This window comes from Felis catus, chromosome B4, assembly GCF_018350175.1.
Source record: "Felis catus isolate Fca126 chromosome B4, F.catus_Fca126_mat1.0, whole genome shotgun sequence".
NCBI lineage: Eukaryota > Metazoa > Chordata > Mammalia > Carnivora > Felidae > Felis > Felis catus.
Window position 1 is genome coordinate 60,487,846 of NC_058374.1, and position 18,920 is coordinate 60,506,765.

Consider the following 18,920-nt stretch of genomic DNA (forward strand, 5'->3'; position numbering starts at 1 on the left):
GGAGACTAAGTGCATCTTCTTTCAAGAGCATCTTCTGATAAAGGGAACGCACATTTGTATACAAAGTACTGTCACTAACATTATTTTGGTTTTTACGACCACCCTGAAATACACATCATTATGATTTTATCGATGACGAACATGAGGCTGAGCATGACTTAACCCAAACCCAGGTAATAAATTGCCCGTGAACCCAAGTCCAGAGCTCCTTCACTCCCCCAAATCATACAGCATGCCTCATTGACAAATTACCTCATGTGCTTCTAGACCTCAGAAAAATACATGGGAAGCTAGTGACAGACTTGTCACTTTGGGTACTTTAGACTGCAAGTGCCAGAAGATGCAAGTCAAGACGGCTTCAAAAATAAGGAAAATTATTATCTCATGTAACATGAAGACACAAGATAGGGAGCTTCCAGGGTAGTCAATCTGGCATCTGAAAACATCAAGAGCACAGGTTCTTTCCATTTTTCTACTTTGTTAGTAGTGTTAGCTTTGTCCTTGGTCTTGTTTTTCAGAAAGGCAAAATGGCTATACAAGGACCCTAAGCATCAAATCGTTCTACAACACGTAAATCCCTAGAAACTACTTGGGGCACCTGGGTGGCTCAGTTGGTTGAGCACCTGACTCTTGATTTCAGCTCACATCATGATCTCCTGGTTCGTGGGATTGAGCCCCACGTCGGGCTTCACGCTGGCAGTGCAGAACCTGCTTGGAATTCTCTCTCTGCCTCTCCCCAGCTTGCGTGCATGCACACTCTCTCAAGATAAATAAACTTAAAAAAAAAAAACTACTTCTTGCACCCTCTTTTTAAAATCAAGGACAATCTTTTCTAGAAGCATTCTAAGCAATGTAACCCCCACATTTTATCGGTCCTGATTATGTCATCCATCCGTTCCTGGTGACTGACTTAAAACTGATCAGGGTTCACATCCCTGGTACTAGGGTGAGGCTTACCTAAAGCCCATGGCCACCTGATACCAGAACCAACTGGACTTCTGTTACCAAGCTCCAAGATAAAAGGGTACCATACATGTTTATAGCAATGGTTCTCGCCTTAAGCCACTGTACCTGGATGTTCTTGCTGGTTCTCCCATTGCTACATATGAACTGAAAGCTGATCCATTAACATGTTTCCTGGCCCATCAGAAACAGCAGTGCTAAGTACCAGTGTGTAGATCACAACTCAGCTACTATAATCTCAGGTTTCCTGTCCATTGGAGAACCAGGTATAGGGGTGGGTCTCTGGACCTCATACAAACAGAATAGATGTATGCATGGCCCAGTGACCAGGGGTTGGTCTGTTCAGTGCTTTTGCCGTCCCTCCCAGCTCCTAATTATCTCTTCATTGGTCCATCTCCCCCTCTGCTGTTATATCAGTAATAGAGATGCTCATCAGTGTACTTCCCCAAGATCCATCCAGGAGTGGGGTGGCCTAATTAATTTTGGCTCAACTGCCTTGTCTAACCTGGGTAGAGGGGCTTTGACTAATAGAAATCAAAACATTCCTCAGGTGAGCTTGTGCTAACTACCACAATGTTTCTCTCAATTACCTTACTGTTCATATTAAAATGTTCCTTATGAACCCCTTGAACATAGGATGACTTCTCCTCCAAACAATGGAACCCATAACAGGAAAGGAAAACTGTCCTTTTCCTTTCTTGTCCTCTTGGGTAAGATAATCATGAATAGAACTTGAAGATCACTCCTATCCAATTCCATACAATATGAGAAGGACTGAGGAGGACCAGGGATACCATACTTGTCTTCAGAGTGTTCAAAACCTGCAAATGTAAAACTTAGGTCAGCTTTTGACACTTATCAGACACATACAAACATAATCTCTAAGGGAAAAATAACATTAAGCAGTAACTCCAGTGTATAAAGAGCTGTCCACACAACCACGCTTGTCCCTTTTTGTATTTTTCTTAGAATTTTAGTTTATTGCTACTTCTGGTCTATGGCTAGTAGGAATACGTATACAACTTACCCCACCACAACCTAGGCTTAGGAAAATGGATTTTTGACAAGTTGAAGCCATATTTCCTGAAGTAGAGTAGTCAAAACATCTCAACTAGGGAGCTTATCCGAAACAAGGATTTAGAACTACTCACTCAGCATCTCTAGGGACAGGTCTGAAATTCTGCACATTATCATGAACATCCAACTTTGGGAACCACTGAGCTAAGGACGCTGGTTGGGCTTTTCCAAAATGAAATAATACCCACCTGACCAATTGCTGTGAGAACATCTAAATGACATGATGGATGCACAGTGGGTGAAGTACAAGTCGGTGCTTTACAGCAGGACCTGATCCACGGCAGCGCTCTATAAATTGTTTGTGAACAAGTGCATTAAATAACTGCATGTTGTGGGCAGCCCTACTTTCCATCTAAGGCTGATCTCTACACGTTCCCATTTTTAATAACAGAAATCAACTCCAAAAGCACTGAAAAGGAGTGTAGCCTTCACTAAAGTTGCTACTTTCCAGGGCAATAATGTAAGAGGTTTTGCATTACACAGTGAAGTTCCCTTAATACCCTTTTAAAAGATTTTTCTCAAATTTCTCCGTGGCAGCTGCCGCTGCCTCCTTTCCCCTTTCTCATGAGTACACGCTCCTGCACTTACCTTCTTGGCTTCCTTTCCCCTTCATAAGCCAAGCTCAAGCTATCTTCTCCACACCAGATGCCCACAGTGGGCCCATCTACTCCTCTAAACACATTTGGCCTCCCTGTTTCTCCCAGCTGCGCTCCCACTCATCAACCTGCTTAGCAAAAACAAGAATCTTCCCCAGTATTGACCCTCCATAGAATGCTGGCGGGGGGGGGGGGGGGGGGGCGGGGGAGGGAGGGTGACAGGGAAGAAAAGGTAGTGGGCTTTTTTGTTTTTTAATTTTGAAAGAGAGATAGAAAGCAGGGGAGGGGCAGAGAAGGGAGAGAGAGAAAATCTTAAGCAGGCTCCACGCTGTCAGCGCAGAGCCTGATGCAGAGCTCAAACTCACGAACCTGGAGATCACCACCTGAGCTAACGCTTAACCAACTGAGCCACCCAGGCGCCCTCCAAGAGTAGTTTCAAATGATAATAATGTAATTATTTTCTCCAGTCACTTAGGAGCTCATTAATGGGTAGTTACTTTAATATTTATGCATCATTGGAAATAGTAGCTTTAGTGTAACTACACTCAAGCAGGTGGATTTTTCTTTCTTTTTTTTCTTTCTTCCTTTTTCCTTCTTTCTCCCTCCTGAACCAGCTAAAATATCTACATGGTCTTAAGGAACTCTCAAACTAAATCACATTGTTACAAAAAATATAAATTACATTGTTACAATCCCATCAGGAGGTTGCCAAGTATAGGAATTTATAGAGGCAGTGGTTACAAATCCCAGTATGGTTCTTGCCTGAGTACTTGGCAGTGAAGCAAAATTAACCAGCCAACTAAGGTCACCCTAGGATTAACAATGATTCCTGAAGAGCAATGCTGTCCCTTGGTTTTGGGTGAGAAAACGTCATTGACCATAAGGAACTATATATATATATATATATATATATACATATATATGTACATATACGTACATATATATGTACATATACATATATATGTACATATATATGTACGTATATGTACATATATATGTACATATACATATATATGTACATATACATATATATATATCACGTGTTCTGCTATATGTATATATGTATATATGTACATATACATATATATGTACATATATATGTACATATATATGTACATATACATATATATGTACATATACATATATATATCACGTGTTCTGCTATATGTATATATGTATATATATGTACATATACATATATATGTACATATATATGTACATATATATGTACATATACATATATATGTACATATACATATATATGTATATATATGTACATATATATGTATATATATGTACATATACATATATATGTACATATATATGTACATATATATGTACATATACACATATATGTACATATACATATATATGTATACATATATGCATATATATGTACATATATATGTATATGTACATATATATATGTATATGTACATATATATGTACATATACATATATATATATATATATTACGTGTTCTGCAAGTTATGTTTCAAATCATTTTTCCTACATTTTGCCCAAGGATTAGAAAACCACTGTTTGGAAATGAGAGATTACCTTCCCATTCATTTCTCAAGATACAGGTTTTCTACCTCTGTCTTATCCTATGAGGTGTAATATAACTACTCTTTAAAAAAAAGTCCTAGAACGGAAAGCTCTGGAGCATAAAGAAAAAGTAGCCAGTAGGACTTAAACTTGAACATTAAGGGGAATGCACGTTAAGCTTGAAGAGTGATTTGCTGCCACAGAATCCTGTGGTTCTCCTTGAGCATTACTTCCTGCTATCATATTTAGGTTCTGGCTTCCTTTTCTTTGGCTTTCAGGCTTTGGGTGGAAGTGAATCATCATTTCTAAGAAATGAGGACTGCAGTGATTCACCAGCAAGTGTATTGGGTACCATAGTATGAACTCCTAGGAAGATCTGACTTTTACAGTCTGGCCTCTCCCATCTACTGAGTGATCCTGGCCCAAATGCTCATCTGTGAGCCTGTGCTTGCCTACTGATAAGGCAACATTGACAGCTGTCCAGCCACCTCACAAAGGTTGTTGTGAGGCTCACATGAGATGACAAAGGGAAAAACACTTTGTCCTCAAGACAATATATAGTCTGTACTGTACATTTTCACCAGGGCCCTAAAATTCTGCTTCACCTTTAAGGTGACATTTAACCCATGCCTGGGTGTTAGAATGCCTCCCCACTTGGTAGACCATCTCCAGACTGTATATGTATCTGGAAAGCCAGGGTTTGAACATATTCACGGACACCTGGGCCAGATTTAAGACTATCTGCCAGGCTCCTCTGTGGAATTTTTCTTTTTGAGCGGCCAGCGGAAGCTGGTGGATTCAGGTAGAGTTCCAAGTCAAGGCTGGGACTGAGATGTTTCAAGAGTGGTTTTGATTAGGGAAGTGCCTTGGAGTGTGTTACCGAGGGCAGCGGACTTCCCAGCATCGACTTGCACCTCCAGCAGCGTAAAATCCCAGTCCGCCCTTAAGAGGGCAGCAGTTTCCTCTGGTCCTGACTACTGTCCGGGATCGCTGTTCCAACCCCCTTGCGCTGGTTTGGTACCAAGTAGCCCTCAGGACGCATATGCAGCTAGTTAAGACGCTATAGTGAAGACTGCTGGTGGGAAAAGTAGTAGATTTAGGCTGGTTGACACAAAGCGTTTGTGTTTTCTCTGCTGTTCCTTTCCTCCACCCCCCACCTCTACTAGCCAAACTGGAACCCAGGCACGGGTCTAGGAATCAGCGGGCGCGGAGGTAAGCAGCGTCGTCCGCACAGGATGGAAGGTTGTCAAATGATCCCCAGAGGATCCTGCTTCTGGAGTTACCCAACCGTTGCAGGAGCCAAAACAGCTTCCTCGGCGACCCCTCTCTGTCATCGCACCCGTGTCTCTGCAGCGAAGCCCGTGCCTAGCCCTACTGTGTACCAGGGAAGTTTCTCTTCCAGCTCCCCCACGGGCCCCCAGGACCCCCACCTTGCAGCGATCTCCTTTTATCCTTTATCTTTGCCCCCAAGGGAAACAACTCCGACCCTCCCAACACTCAGACTGTTTTAACCTGTTTTTAAAAGCCGGTTTCCAGAAAGGCTCCAGGTGCAGCCTCGCCGGCCTTTGTGCGCCCGGCCTGCCGCTGCAGGGGTCGGGGGCGGTGCCGCCGTGACTCCGCCCCGCGCCCGGCCCGGTTCTCCGGCTCGGAGCCCCGCGCAGCCCAGACCCGCGGGCAGGCCAGTCCCAGGCCGTGTGCTCTGCAGTCCGCGGCCGCCGCGCTCCGAGCCCGCGCTGCTGCGCGCCCAGGCTGCAGAGCTCCCCCGGGGCCCTCGTCCCCGTTCCGGGGCCGGCGCAGGGCGGGCCCCGAGCTCTCTATGCCGCCAGCCCCGGGGCTGCGGAGCCGGCCGGTTGGCTCCTGCGATGGCGGCGGAAGGGGAGGCTGCGGCGAGAGGTGAGGCTTCGGGCGGGCGGCCCCAGGTGGGTGAACGGCGCCGGACGCGCGGGAGCATCCCTCGCCGCGCTGGGGGCGAGCGGTGGGCGCCGCGACGCCAGGTGCTGGGCACAGTTTGCGGAGGGCTCTTCTCGCCCCGGCATCACCTCCGATTGGCTCCAGGACCAAGGTCGTCCCTTGGGGACACAGGTGCTGCGCGGCGTCCCGCGCGTTCTCCCGGGGAGAGGGAGGTGGGGAGTGCCCGGGGTCGCCGCCCGCCTTGGGGTTACCCGCAGCCTCCCATCTTGGCCCCGGCTGGACCTTTTGGCGAAGGTGACCTGGAGAGGGACCCTCTGCCGACCACCGGGATCCCACTTCGTCGTCTGCAGGGACTGCTGCGGGGACTTCTTAGATTTCGTTTTTTGTAGGAAGCAGTTGTCATAAGCCATTGAAGGAACTCGGGTCCTGCGAGCCTGTATCCTCTGTGCTGGAAACACTCAATCTCCCGGAACCCGTTTCAAAAACTGCCCCGCGGTGGGGCGGGCAGGGGGGGCAGGGGAGCGCGTGGAGGCGGGTCCACCGCACCTCTCACTCGAAAATGACAGATTGCCCCGCAATAACCCTCAGTCAGCGAGAGGTGGCCCTTTTACCGTTGCTGCTTTAGGAAAGCCAACGTTTGAATTCGTTTGTTCTGTTTCATATCTAAGTGGAGTTTTCGTGAATTGAGTTGGAAGCGTTGCTGTTTTTTCTCCTCCCTCCAGTATGCATACACTGGCAACATTGTGTGGTCTTGTCCATTGCGAGACCACTCGCAATTCTGGGATGATTATAGAGTATCTGTTTGGTCAAAAGGGAGGCAGGGAAAAACACAGAAATAACTAAAGGAAAACTGAGTGGCAGAGAGAATTTCAGGGACGCCATTGATTAAATCCGCACTGTCCTTTTGGAATATGGTGATGAGTTGTGATTTTTCTCTGAGATACAGCAATGAGAAGAGGTGCTCTTGAAAACTTTATACAGCTAATGGGGATTTGGATCATGGGGAGATTTCCAACATTCTGTCATGTGAATATGTGAAGTCTTTCTGGATGACATAAAGATGAGGGTAAGCGCTGTTTTGCAAAGAGAAGACAGTATATATGGTGTTAAGTTCAGACATGTCACTGGGGTTAAGTTATTTATCCTTAGCTTTAGTTTCTTCATCTGTAAAATGGGGGTAATTACAGTATCTGTTTTATAGGGTTGTTAGGATTAAATGAGATATAAATGCATTTAAATACATATAAAGTGCTTAACCCAGTACTTGAGAAATAATAAGTGCTCCACAAACCTTAGCTTAATACAATTATTAATTTACAGCTCCCATTTGCTTTGTGAAATTGGCGAATCTTGTCTGGTTAATTAAAAAAATTTTTTAACGTTTATTTATTTTTGAGACAGAGACAGAGCATAAACGGGGGAGGGTCAGAGAGAGAGGGAGACACAGAATCGGAAGCAGGCTCCAGGCTCTGAGCCATCAGCCCAGAGCCCGACGCGGGGCTCGAACTCACCGACCGGGAGATCGTGACCTGAGCTGAAGTCGGACGCTCAACCGACTGAGCCACCCAGGCGCCCCTTGTCTGGTTAATTAAAATGTTATCCCGCCAAGTTAAAATTGGCCAAATTGAAGAATATTTGGACTTTACTGAAAAGAGAGAAACCTAAAAATGCACCCACCCATTCAAAGAGTGGCCTTCATCGCAAAAGCCTTCTGGACTTACAAGATTTCAGGCAAATAGCTTATTGCTCCTTAGCTGAACACCAAACATGCAGCTGGGAATGATTAAAATTAATCCTTCTTAGGTAAGAGTAGCAAAGTTTCACTGGGGGCTGGGAGGGCCAGCATTTATTGAGGGCCTGTTACATACCAAGCATTGCATAAGAGATGCCTTCCTTAGTTCATAGCAGCCCTGTGACGAAGGTGGCATTATCTCCATTTTGCAGATGACATGAGAAAACAGGCTGGCCCACAGTTGCACAGCCAGAGAAATGACAAAACTGGACTCAAGATCTGTGGCTACTGGCCCCGCTGCTTTCCTTTCTTTCCTGTCTCACTGGGTGGCGCTAATGAGTGATGTGCGCCCTTTCAGACCCCACCCCCCACCCCCCACCCCCCACCGCCACCGCCACCTTTAGATAAAAAGGGTGAAACACACGTTGTTACACATTCCCCTATCCCTGGTGGGAAAACAAAACAGGTCTCTGTATCAGAATCCAGGACCATGTTTTCCTTACACAAAATCCCTAAAGATTTCTTTTCCCTAGGCAGTTTGACGTTAAGGTCCTGGTAGTAAAATGCCAATCTAAAAGTAGTGGGGAAAAAACCCTCCATGGTGGTTACCCTGCTGAGAATAACTGCAGGGCTGCTTTTGCAGATGGCTGCCAAAAATCAGCTGGTGCCTAACATAATTGCTCAATTTTTTGACAGGCTTATGGTAAACACCAAGGTTAAGCAAGCTGCCAAGTGACTGGGTGTCCTCCTGGCCAATGATTCCAGAATTCTTGGAGTCAGGGCCAAGGCAATCATGCAGGAGAGGCACATTTTCAAGATTGACCACCTGAGATGGTTTGGGGTCTTGTTGTCTGTGGGACAGCTCTCTCGCCTTCCCTTTCTTACTAGGGCATGTTTTCACCTGTGATGTTATCAGACAACTCTTTCTAAGGCATAGTTCTGCAATTATAGGGGCTTAAATTCATTTTTGTGACTCAGAAATTAAAAAAAAACATGTCCCAATCAACTTTGCATAAGCTGCCACTCCTGGCCTGGACCCTTAGGCAAAGCTTGAGCCTGAGATGCGTTACTCAAGATAAACCAGGATGGACTAAAACTGCTTTTCACATGTTTGGGGCAAGGTTGTGGAGCAGGTGGGAAGTGAGAGGAAAAGAGAGAATGGGGGGAGGTAGGGGTGGAATAAAGAGAGAAGAGGGGAGAGAGTAAAGGCGCAAGAGGGAAGGAAGGCGGAAAGTGAGGGAAAGAGATGGGGAGAGGAGAGGAGAGGGTGGAGGGGAGGGGAAGGAAAATGAGAAGGGGCAAGGCAAGGAGCTGGGAGAGGGGAGAAGAGGGGAATGAGGCAGGGTAGAGGTGAGAGCATGGAGGGGGTGGGGACTGCCAGCTCATCAAAGTTTGACTCCAGGAAAAAATAAAAAGACATTTAATGTTTAAAATATGTAGGGAAATCCAAAATATTAGTAAACAGTGATTTCACTTTTTTCCTTGTGGCAAGACCCTTGGTTCTAAAAAGCATGGTCTCGGGGCGCCTGGGTGGCGCAGTCCGTTAAGCGTCCGACTTCAGCCAGGTCACGATCTCGCGGTTCGTGAGTTCGAGCCCCGCGTCAGGCTCTGGGCTGATGGCTCGGAGCCTGGAGCCTGTTTCCGATTCTGTGTCTCCCTCTCTCTCTGCCCCTCCCCCGTTCATGCTCTGTCTCTCTCTGTCCCAAAAATAAATAAAAAACGTTGAAAAAAAATTAAAAAAAAATAAAAAGCATGGTCTCTTTCTGTGCTGTAAACATTGATTACAGCAACCTTTCGAAATCTCTCCCTTTACATAAAGTTCAGGAAATCATAAGTTGGGTAATAACATCTCATTCTAGTAGCTCTGACTTCAGTTGTCCCATTTAGTTGAAGACCTCCAGCTTTCCACTGTGACAGCTGAGTTACACAGCTGCCTGGGGTCTGGGTCACGAGTCAGCATCAGTACGGTCATCAGCAGTATCAGGGACTCTGTGAGCAGGTTCCCTGCAAGAGACGAGTGTACCTGAGACATCTGCCTGCTCATCTTTCCTCTCCTGGTTTCTGCAGGCCTGCTCCCTGCAGTCTGTTCCCCCCACCAAATCCCAGCCTGTCTGAACCCTCCCCCTGCCTCACCCAGTGCCTCCCTCCTTCCTGGCAGGAGCTGTGAAAACTTAAAAGAACCTACAATTTAAACTCTTATTGGAGCTGGGACTACAGCTGGAAGATCTTCTCTGCAGCTGCTTGTAGTATTTCTGGATATTTACTGATCATTTATGAAGCGGTTAGCTGTGCTTATGCCCATTTCTTCTTATGCCCCCATTTTCTTCTCTTGTGTGAAGTCACATTTAGCAGTACTTCACAAATACCCTTTAAATTATATCACCTTAGGCTATAATATCTCACCTCCCAATTAAAAAAACAATTTCAATGTCTATTTATTTTTGAGAGAGAGACAGAATGTGAGAGGGGGAGGGGCAGAGAGAGAGGGAGACACAGAATCCAAAGCAAGCTTCAGGCTCTGAGCTGTCAGCATTGAGACCGACACGGGGCTCGAACGCACAAACCATGAAATCATGACTTGAGCCGAAGTCAGTTGCTTAACCCACTGAGCCACCGAGGCGCCCCTCCAATTTTTAAACTTAAAATATTTTAAAATTTCTTAAAATATTTTAAATCAGTCCAGTTATATAATATTAAAATTCTCATTTGAAAATACTTAAATATTGTTTGGTACGATAGGAAATTTGTCATTTATCCAAATAAGTTATTGGTATCTCATTTCCCTAGTCTTTAATCTTACCATTTAAATCTCTAAATAGTATCTTTATAGAGAGAGAAAAACAGAAGCTGGAGGAAAAGGAAATATGGAGAGAATCATTTTTTCACTCAACATGGTTTGCATTACAGGATATTTATTATTGAAGGTGAAGATTATTGCCGGAAAACAGTAATTGCCAATATATTCAAAATGTTTTAGTTCTAATATTTTATGTATTTTTTTAAGTAGATAAGAAATACACTTTACCATATGTTCCAAACACGTTGCAGGCAAAGTGGAGAGTCATCCACTGGCTTTTTCTTCCAAAATATCTCCATTTTGTCTCCCTATTATGTCCTGTAGTCTGTTATATGAGGGCGTCTGCCTTTCCCCATATGTTTTAAACTTTGCTCCCTGCAGGTGTTGCCCAGGCTGTTGTCTGCTACTGGAATGCTCCTGCCCTCCAGATGGGCACATGGAAGTCTTACCTTGTCTTGAAGGCTGAACTCAGGTGTCACTGTGTTTTTACTTGCCTGTGGAGGAGGACGGCTGGTATATAGGGAAATGAGCATGAGCTTGGGAACCAGGCCAGTGGGAATGTGATCACCAGTTTCATTATTTACTAGCTATGTGACCTTGGCCAAATTATTAAACTGCTCTGAGCCCCAATTTCCTTGTCTATAAAATGGTGGGTAAAAATGCTTAACTTGGAAGCTTATGTGGGAATTAGATGATTTCCAGAGCCTCTCCTCTCCCCGTTATGGAAATGCTACTCCCCTTCTATTTTCACACTGTAGTCTTTTTGTGGGTCTGTTGTAACATTTGGGCCTGCTTGCCCCAAGTTATTTAGGTAGGTTTCTTAGCTCCAGCCCTGGTTGCCCATTCCTAGGAGAACAGGGTTGATTCTTACTCATCTTTAAAATCTCCAACTCCTTGTACCTGTTAAATGCCTAATAAAGGTTTGTTGATTTTAAATAAATAATGATTGGTCTAATGTGTGGACAGCGCTGGTTCATTCATAAACTATCCATTAAATACAAACTACTGTACTAAGCACACAGAGATGAAGAAATGGATAAAGAAAGAAAAATGATTCAAGAGCTTATAAACAGGTAAAAAGCAGTCAAGGTATATGTAACAAGATAGAACCTAGTAAAATCTCTAGTTTAACTGCTGAGAGTGAGCCTCACTACCCAAAGGAGAAATCACATCTAGTTCAGTGGGGAGGGACTCACAGACTTTAAGAGAAGGTGCTAACTTTAGTATCAGTGGGTAGATAATTCTTGGGGAGGTAGCCAAGAAGAGGGTCTTTCAGGACAGAGAATAGGAGATATGCAAAAGTCATCAGTAACTAGTTCTATGAAAAATGCTGTTGATGTTTTGATAGTGATTGCATTGAATCTGTAGATTGCCTTGGGTCGTGTAAACATTTTAACAACCTTGATTCATCCAGTCCGTGAGCATGGTATAGCTTTCCATTTATTTGTCTTATTTATTTATTTATTTATTTATTTATTTATTTATTTATTTGTCATCTTTAGTTTCTTTCATGAATGTCTTATAAGTTTTCAAAGTATAGGTCTTACACATCCTTGGTTGAATTTATTTCTAGGTATTTTATTCTTTTTGATGCAATGATAAATGTGATTATTCTCCTAATTTCTCTTTCTGCCAGTTTGTTATTAGTGTATAAAAATGCACCAGATTTCTGTGTATTAGTTTTGTATCCTGAAATTTATTCTAGTAAGTTTTTGTTTTTTAGGGTTTTCTATATGTAGAATTATGTCATCTGCAAATAATGATAGTTTATTTCTTCCTTTCCAATTTAGATGCTTTTTATTCCTTTTCTTTGACTGCTGTGGCTAGGACTTCCAATGCTGTATTGAATAAAAATGATGAGAATGGATGGCCTTGTGTTGTTCCTGATCTTAGAGGAAAAGCTTTTAGTTTTCCACCATTGACAATGATGTTAACTGTGGGCTTGCCATATGAGGCCTTTATTATGTTGAGGTATGTTCCCTCCATTATCACTTTTTTTTAAAAAAAATGTTTATTTTGAGAGAGAGCGAGCGAGTGAGCTAGAGAGCTGTAGGGGAGGGGCAGAGAGAGAGAAGCCCAAGCAGACTCTGCACTGTCAGCACAGAGCTGGACATGAGTCTGATCTCATGAACCTCGACAACATGACCTGAACCGAAATCAAGAATTGGACATGTAACCAACTGAGCCGTATAACCACTTTTTTGAGAGTATTTTCTCATGAATTATGATGGATTTTGTTAATTGTTTTTTTCGGCATGTATTGAGATGATTATATGGTTTTTGTTCTTAATTTTGTTATTGTGGTGTTTCACATTGTTTGGTTTGTAGACATTGAACCATCCTTGCATCCCTGGAATAAATCCCACTTGATAGTGGAGAATGATCTTTTTTTTTTTTGAGAATGATCTTTTTAACATATACTTAAACTTGGTTTGCTAGTATTTTGTTGAGAATTTTTACATCTATGTTCATTAGAGATATTGGTCTGCAGTTTCTTTTTTTTTATAGTGTTGTTTTCTAGTTTTGGTATCACAGTACTGCTGGCCTTATAGAATAAACTTAGAAGCATTTTTTCCTCTTTAATTTTATACAATAGGTTGAGACAGATAGATATTAACTGTTTTTTTAAATGTTTGGTAGAATTCATCTGTGAAGCAGTTGGGTACTGGATTTTTGTTTCTTGGGGTTCTCTGTATTTTGTTTTTGTTTTGTTTTTGTTTGTTTGTTTGTTTTTGACTACTGATTCCATTTCATTACTAGTAATTGATCTGTTCAGATTTTCTCTTTCTTCCTGATTCAGTTTTACAGGATTGTATGTTTCCAGGAATTTATTCATTTCTTTTAGGTTGTCCAATTTGTTGGCATATAATTTTTGATAGTAGTCTTATAATCCTTTGTATTTCTGTGATTTCCATTAACTCTCCTTTTTCTTTTCTGATTTTTATTTATTTGAGTCCTTTTTTTTTTTTTTTCTTCCTTGATGAGTCTGGCTAAAGGGTTATCAATTTTCAAAGAACTAGCTCTTGGTTTCATTGATCATTTTTATTGTTTTGTTTTGTTTTTAGTCCCTATTTCATATTTTCTGCTCTGCTCTTTATTGTTTCCTTCCTTCTACTACTTTGGGCTTTGTTCTTTTTTCTAGTTCCTTTAAGTGTAAGGTTAGATTGTTTGATGTTGTTTTTTGTTTCTTGAGTTGGGCCTATATTGCTCTGAACTCCCCTCTTAGATCTGCTTTTGCTGTGTTCCAGAGAGTTTGAATCTTTATGTTTCCATTTTCATTTGTCTCCATGTATTTTTTTTTTATTTCCTCTTTAATTTCTTCATTGACCCATTGGTGGTTCAGTAACATGTTTAGCCCACATGTTTGCATTTTTTATAGGTTTTTTTTTTTTTTCTTGAAATTGATTTCTAGTTTCATACCATTGTAGTCAGAAAGGTGCCTGATATGATTTCAGTTTTCTTTAATTTGTTGAGATCTGTTTTGTGGTCTAACATGTGATCTGTCCTGGAGAATATTCCTTGTGCACTTGGAGGGGGAAAAAGTATATTCTGCTGTTTTTGAATAGGATGTTCTGTATATATATGTTAAGGCCATCTGATCTAATGTGCTGTTCCAAGCCACTATTTCCTTATTGATTTTCTATCTGGATGATTTATCCATTGATGTAAGTGGACTTGTAATGTCCCCTATTGTGTATTATTGTCAGCTTTTCCTTTTATGTCTGTTAATATTTGCTTTATATATTTAGGTGCTCCTATGCTAGGTACATAGATATTTACAATTGTTCTATCCTCTTGTTGGATTGATTCCTTTGTCATTACACTTCATTTTCAGTTTTTATGTAACTAAAATCTGAAGTGGGTCTCTTACAGGCTTACAGGCAGCATATAGATGAGTCTTTTTTTTTTTTTTTTTTTTTTTTTTTTGCTATTCATTCACACTGTGTCTTTTGATTGGAGCATTTATTCCATTTACAGTGAAAGTAATTATTGATAGGTTTGTACTTGTTTAATTGTTTCCTGGTTGTTTTCGTGGTTCTTCTCTATTCCTTTCTTCTTTTCTTGCTCTCTTCACTTGTGATTTGATGACTTCAGTTTATGCTTGAGGTTTTATTCCATTAATTTTTTGTGTGCTTGTTATAGGATTATAGTTTGTGGTTACTATGAGGTTTCTATGTGACATCCTGTGTATATAGCAGTCTATAATAAATTGGTCACTTATGTTTGAACACATTCTAAAAACACTACATTTTTTTAATTAAAAAAAAACTGTTTAATGTTTGTTTATTTTTGAAAGACAGTGAGTGAGTGTGAGCAGGGGAGGGGAAGGAAGGATCCAAAGTGGGTTCTGTGCTGTCAGCAGAGAGCCTGATGCAGGTTTGAACTCATGAACCGTGAGACCATGACCTGAGCTGAAGTCAGATACTTAACCAACTGATCCACCCAGGAGCCCCTATTTAATTTTTTTTTTTTAAATGTAAACTCTATACCACATGTGGGGCTTGAACTCATGACCCCAAGATCAGGAATTGCGTGCTCTTCTGACTGAGCAAGCCAGGCACTCCAAAACACTGAATTTTAACCCCATCACCATGTCCTATATATATGATGTCATATTTTACATCTTCTGATTTTGTTTACCCCCTAATTTTCATAGATATGAGTAATTTTACTACTTTTAAAAAAATTTGAGTATAGTTGACATGCAATGTTATATTAGTGTCAGACGTACAATTAGTGATTTGACAAGTTTATACATTATCATGTATTTACTATAAGTATAGTTACCATCCATCCCATTACATTGCTGTTACAAAATCACTACTTATGCTCTGCTTTATTCCTGTGACTTACTCATTCCATATCTGGAAGGCTGTATCTCCCTCTCTCCTTCACCCATTTTGCCCAAACCCCCACTTCCCTCTGGCAACCATGTTCTCTGTATTTATAGTTCATATTCTGACTTTTGTTTGTTTATTCATTTTTTATTAGATTTTATTTATGAGTGGAATCATATGGTATTTGTCTTTTTCAGTATGACTTATTTCACTTAGCATTATATGCTCTAAGCCATCCATGTTGTCTCCAATGGCATGATCTCATCCTTGTTTTTTATTTTTTAATTTTTTTTAATGTTTATTTTTGAGAGAGAGAGCGAGCATGTGTACGCAGGTGAGGGGAAGAGAGAGAGGGAGACACAGAATCCAAAGCAGGCTCCAGGCTCTGAGCTGTCAGCACAGAGCCCAACGCAGGGCTCGAACTCACAGGAACTGAGATCATGACCTGAGACGAAGTTGGATGCTTAACCAACTGAGTTACCCAGGTGCCCAGATCTCATCCTTGTTTATGGAGGTGTAGTATCCCATCGTAATATATACCACATTTTCCTTATCCATTTGGCTTTTGATGCACACTTAGGTTGCTTGCATGCCTTGGCTATTGTAAATAATGCTGCAATAAACATAGAGGTGCCTATATCTTTTCGAGTTAGTGTTTTCCTTTCCCTGGATAAATACCCAGTACTGGAATTATTGGATGATATGGTATTTCTATTTTTAATTTTTGGAGAAACCTCTGTACTTTTTTCCACAATGGCTATACCAGTTTGCTTTCCCACTAACAGTGCATGAGGGCTCTTTTCTGTCCACCTCCTTGCCAGCACTTGTTATTTCTTGTGTTTTTGATTTTAGCCATTCTGACAGGTATGAGGTGATATCTCTTTGTGGTTTTGACTTGCATTCCCTTGTTAATTAGTGATGTTGAGCATCTTGTCATATGTCTGTTGACCGTTCATATGTCTTCTTTGGAAAAATGTCTACTCAGGTCCTTTGCTCATTTTTAAATTGGATTATTATTATTATTATTTTTTGGTGTTCAGTTATATAATTTCCTTATATATTTTATTTTATTTATTTATTTTTTGACATATTAAACTGTACATTTTTAATGTTTACAATTAGATGAGTTTGGGGATAAGTACATTCATGAAAACATCACCATCATCAGGGCCATACACATATCAATCACTTTACAAAGTTTCCTCCCACTCCCTTTATTATTGTGTTTATTTTTTTGTGGTGAGAACACATAAGATTTATTGTTTTAGCATATTTTACTACAGAATACAGTATTGTTAGCTAAAGACACTATACAGCATAGTAGATATTCAGAACCTATTTTTCTTGCATAACTGAAACATTGTACCTTTTAACCATCACTTCCCCATTGCTCCCCTTTGATATTCCCTGGTAATCACATTTCTACTTCTGTGAGTTTGACTGTTTTATATTCCACATACAAAAGAAGTCATACAGCATTTGTCTCCTTATATATTTTAGATATTAACTCATCATTGGATATATCATTTGCAAAGATCTCCCATTCAGTAGTTTTCTTTTAGTTTTGTTGTTTTCTTTTCTATGCAAAAGCTTCTTATTTTGATGTACTCCCAATAGCTTATTTTTGCTTGTTTCCTTTGCCTTATGAGACGTGTAGAAAAATATTGCTATGGCTAATGTCAGAGAAATTACTGCCTATGTTCTCTTCTAGGATTTTTATGCTTTCAGGTCTTATATTTAGGCCTTTAGTCCATTTTGAGTTTATTTTTGTGTATAGTGTTAGTAAGTGGACCACTTTCATTCTTTTACATGTAGCTGTCTAGTTTTCCCGGCACCATTTATTGAAAAGACTCTCTTTTTCCCCATTGTGCATTCTTGCCTCCTTTTTAATAGATTGATTGACCAGATAAATGTCTATTTCTGTGGTTTCTGTTCTGTTCTATTGATCTATGTGTCTGTTTTTGTGCCAATACCATACTGTTTTGATTACTACAGTTTTGTAGTGTATCTTGAAATTGTGATACCTCTAGCTTCATTATTTTTGATCAAAATTGCTTTGGCTATTTCAGGTCTTCTGTGGTTCCATATACATTTTAGTTTTATTTGTTCTAGTTTTGTGGAAAATGCTGTTGGTATTTTGATAGAGATTTATTGAATGTATAGATTTCTTTGAGTAATGTGAACATTTTGACAGTATTAATTCTTCCAATCCATAAGCATGAACTATCTTTCCATTTGTTTGTGTCATTTTCAGTTTCTTTCATCAGTATTTTATAGTTTTCAGAGTACAGGTCTTTCACCTCTTTGGTCAAGTTAATTCCTATGTATTTTATTCTTTTTTGGTGCATTTGTAAATGGTGTTGTTTTTTAAGTTTCTCTTTCTACAATTGTTGTTACTGTATAGAAATGCTACCAATTTCTGGGTATTTTGTATCTTGCAACCTTACTGAACTTGTTGATTACTCCCTATAGTTTTTTATTTTTATTTATTTTTTTTTAAATTTTTTTTCAACGTTTATTTATTTTTGGGACAGAGAGAGACAGAGCATGAACGGGGGAGGGGCAGAGAGAGAGGGAGACACAGAATCGGAAACAGGCTCCAGGCTCTGAGCCATCAACCCAGAGCCCAACGCGGGGCTCGAACTCACAGACCGCGAGATCGTGACCTGGCTGAAGTCGGACGCTTAACCAACTGCACCACCCAGGTGCCCCTCCCTATAGTTTTTTAGGGGAGTCTTTAGGATTTTCTATGTATAGTATCATGTCATCTGCAAATAGTGACAGTTTGCCTTCTTCCTTGCCAGTATAGATGCCTCTTATTTCTTTTTCTTGTCCGATTGCTGTGTCTAGGACCTTCAGTACTATGTTGAATAAAAATGGTGAGAGTGGACATCCTTGTCGTGTTCCTGATCTTAGAGGAAAATCTCTCAGTGTTTCACTGTTGAGTATGATCTTAGCTGAGGGTCTTCCAAATATGACCTTTTTTATGTTCAGGTGTGTTCCCTCTAAACCCATTTTGTTGAGAGTGTTTATCATGAAGTGGCATTGAATATCATCAAATACTTTTTCTGCATCTATTTAGATGACAATATGATTTTTATCCTTTGTTTTGTTGATGTGGTGTATGATGTTGATTGATTTGTGAATATTAAACCATTCTTGCATCCTGAGAATAAATCCTACCTGATCATGGTAAATGATTTTTTTTTGAAATTTTTTTGTTGAATGCAATTTGCTAATATTTTGTAGAGAATTTTTGCATGTATGCTTAACAGAGATATTGGCCTGTAGTTTTGTTTTTTGTGATGACTTTGATTTTGGTATCAGGGTAATGCTGGCCTTGTAAAATGTATTTGGAAGCTTTCCTTCTTCTATTTTTTGGAATGGCTTAAGGGGAATAGGTATTAACTGTTCTTTAAATATTTGGTAAAATTGACCTGTGAAGTCCTCTGGTCCTG

General features: G+C 40.8%; 1 protein-coding gene across 10 annotated transcripts in view; it reads left to right on the forward strand.

Annotated features, from left to right (window-relative positions):
• Positions 1–5,708: 5,708 nt before the first annotated feature.
• The window catches only part of ARNTL2 (aryl hydrocarbon receptor nuclear translocator like 2), a 129,051-nt gene continuing 115,839 nt past the window's right edge, over positions 5,709–18,920 (forward strand). For 3 of the 10 annotated variants that reach the window (XM_023256883.2, XM_023256876.2, XM_023256878.2), the window contains exon 1: positions 5,827–6,077. In XM_023256883.2, the coding sequence (XP_023112651.2) occupies positions 6,001–6,077 (77 nt within the window). In that variant the 5' untranslated portion in view covers positions 5,827–6,000. Of the gene's footprint in view, positions 6,104–18,920 lie in introns of all 10 variants that reach the window. The other 7 variants (XM_023256877.2, XM_023256875.2, XM_023256886.2 and 4 more) reach the window with 5 other exon arrangements.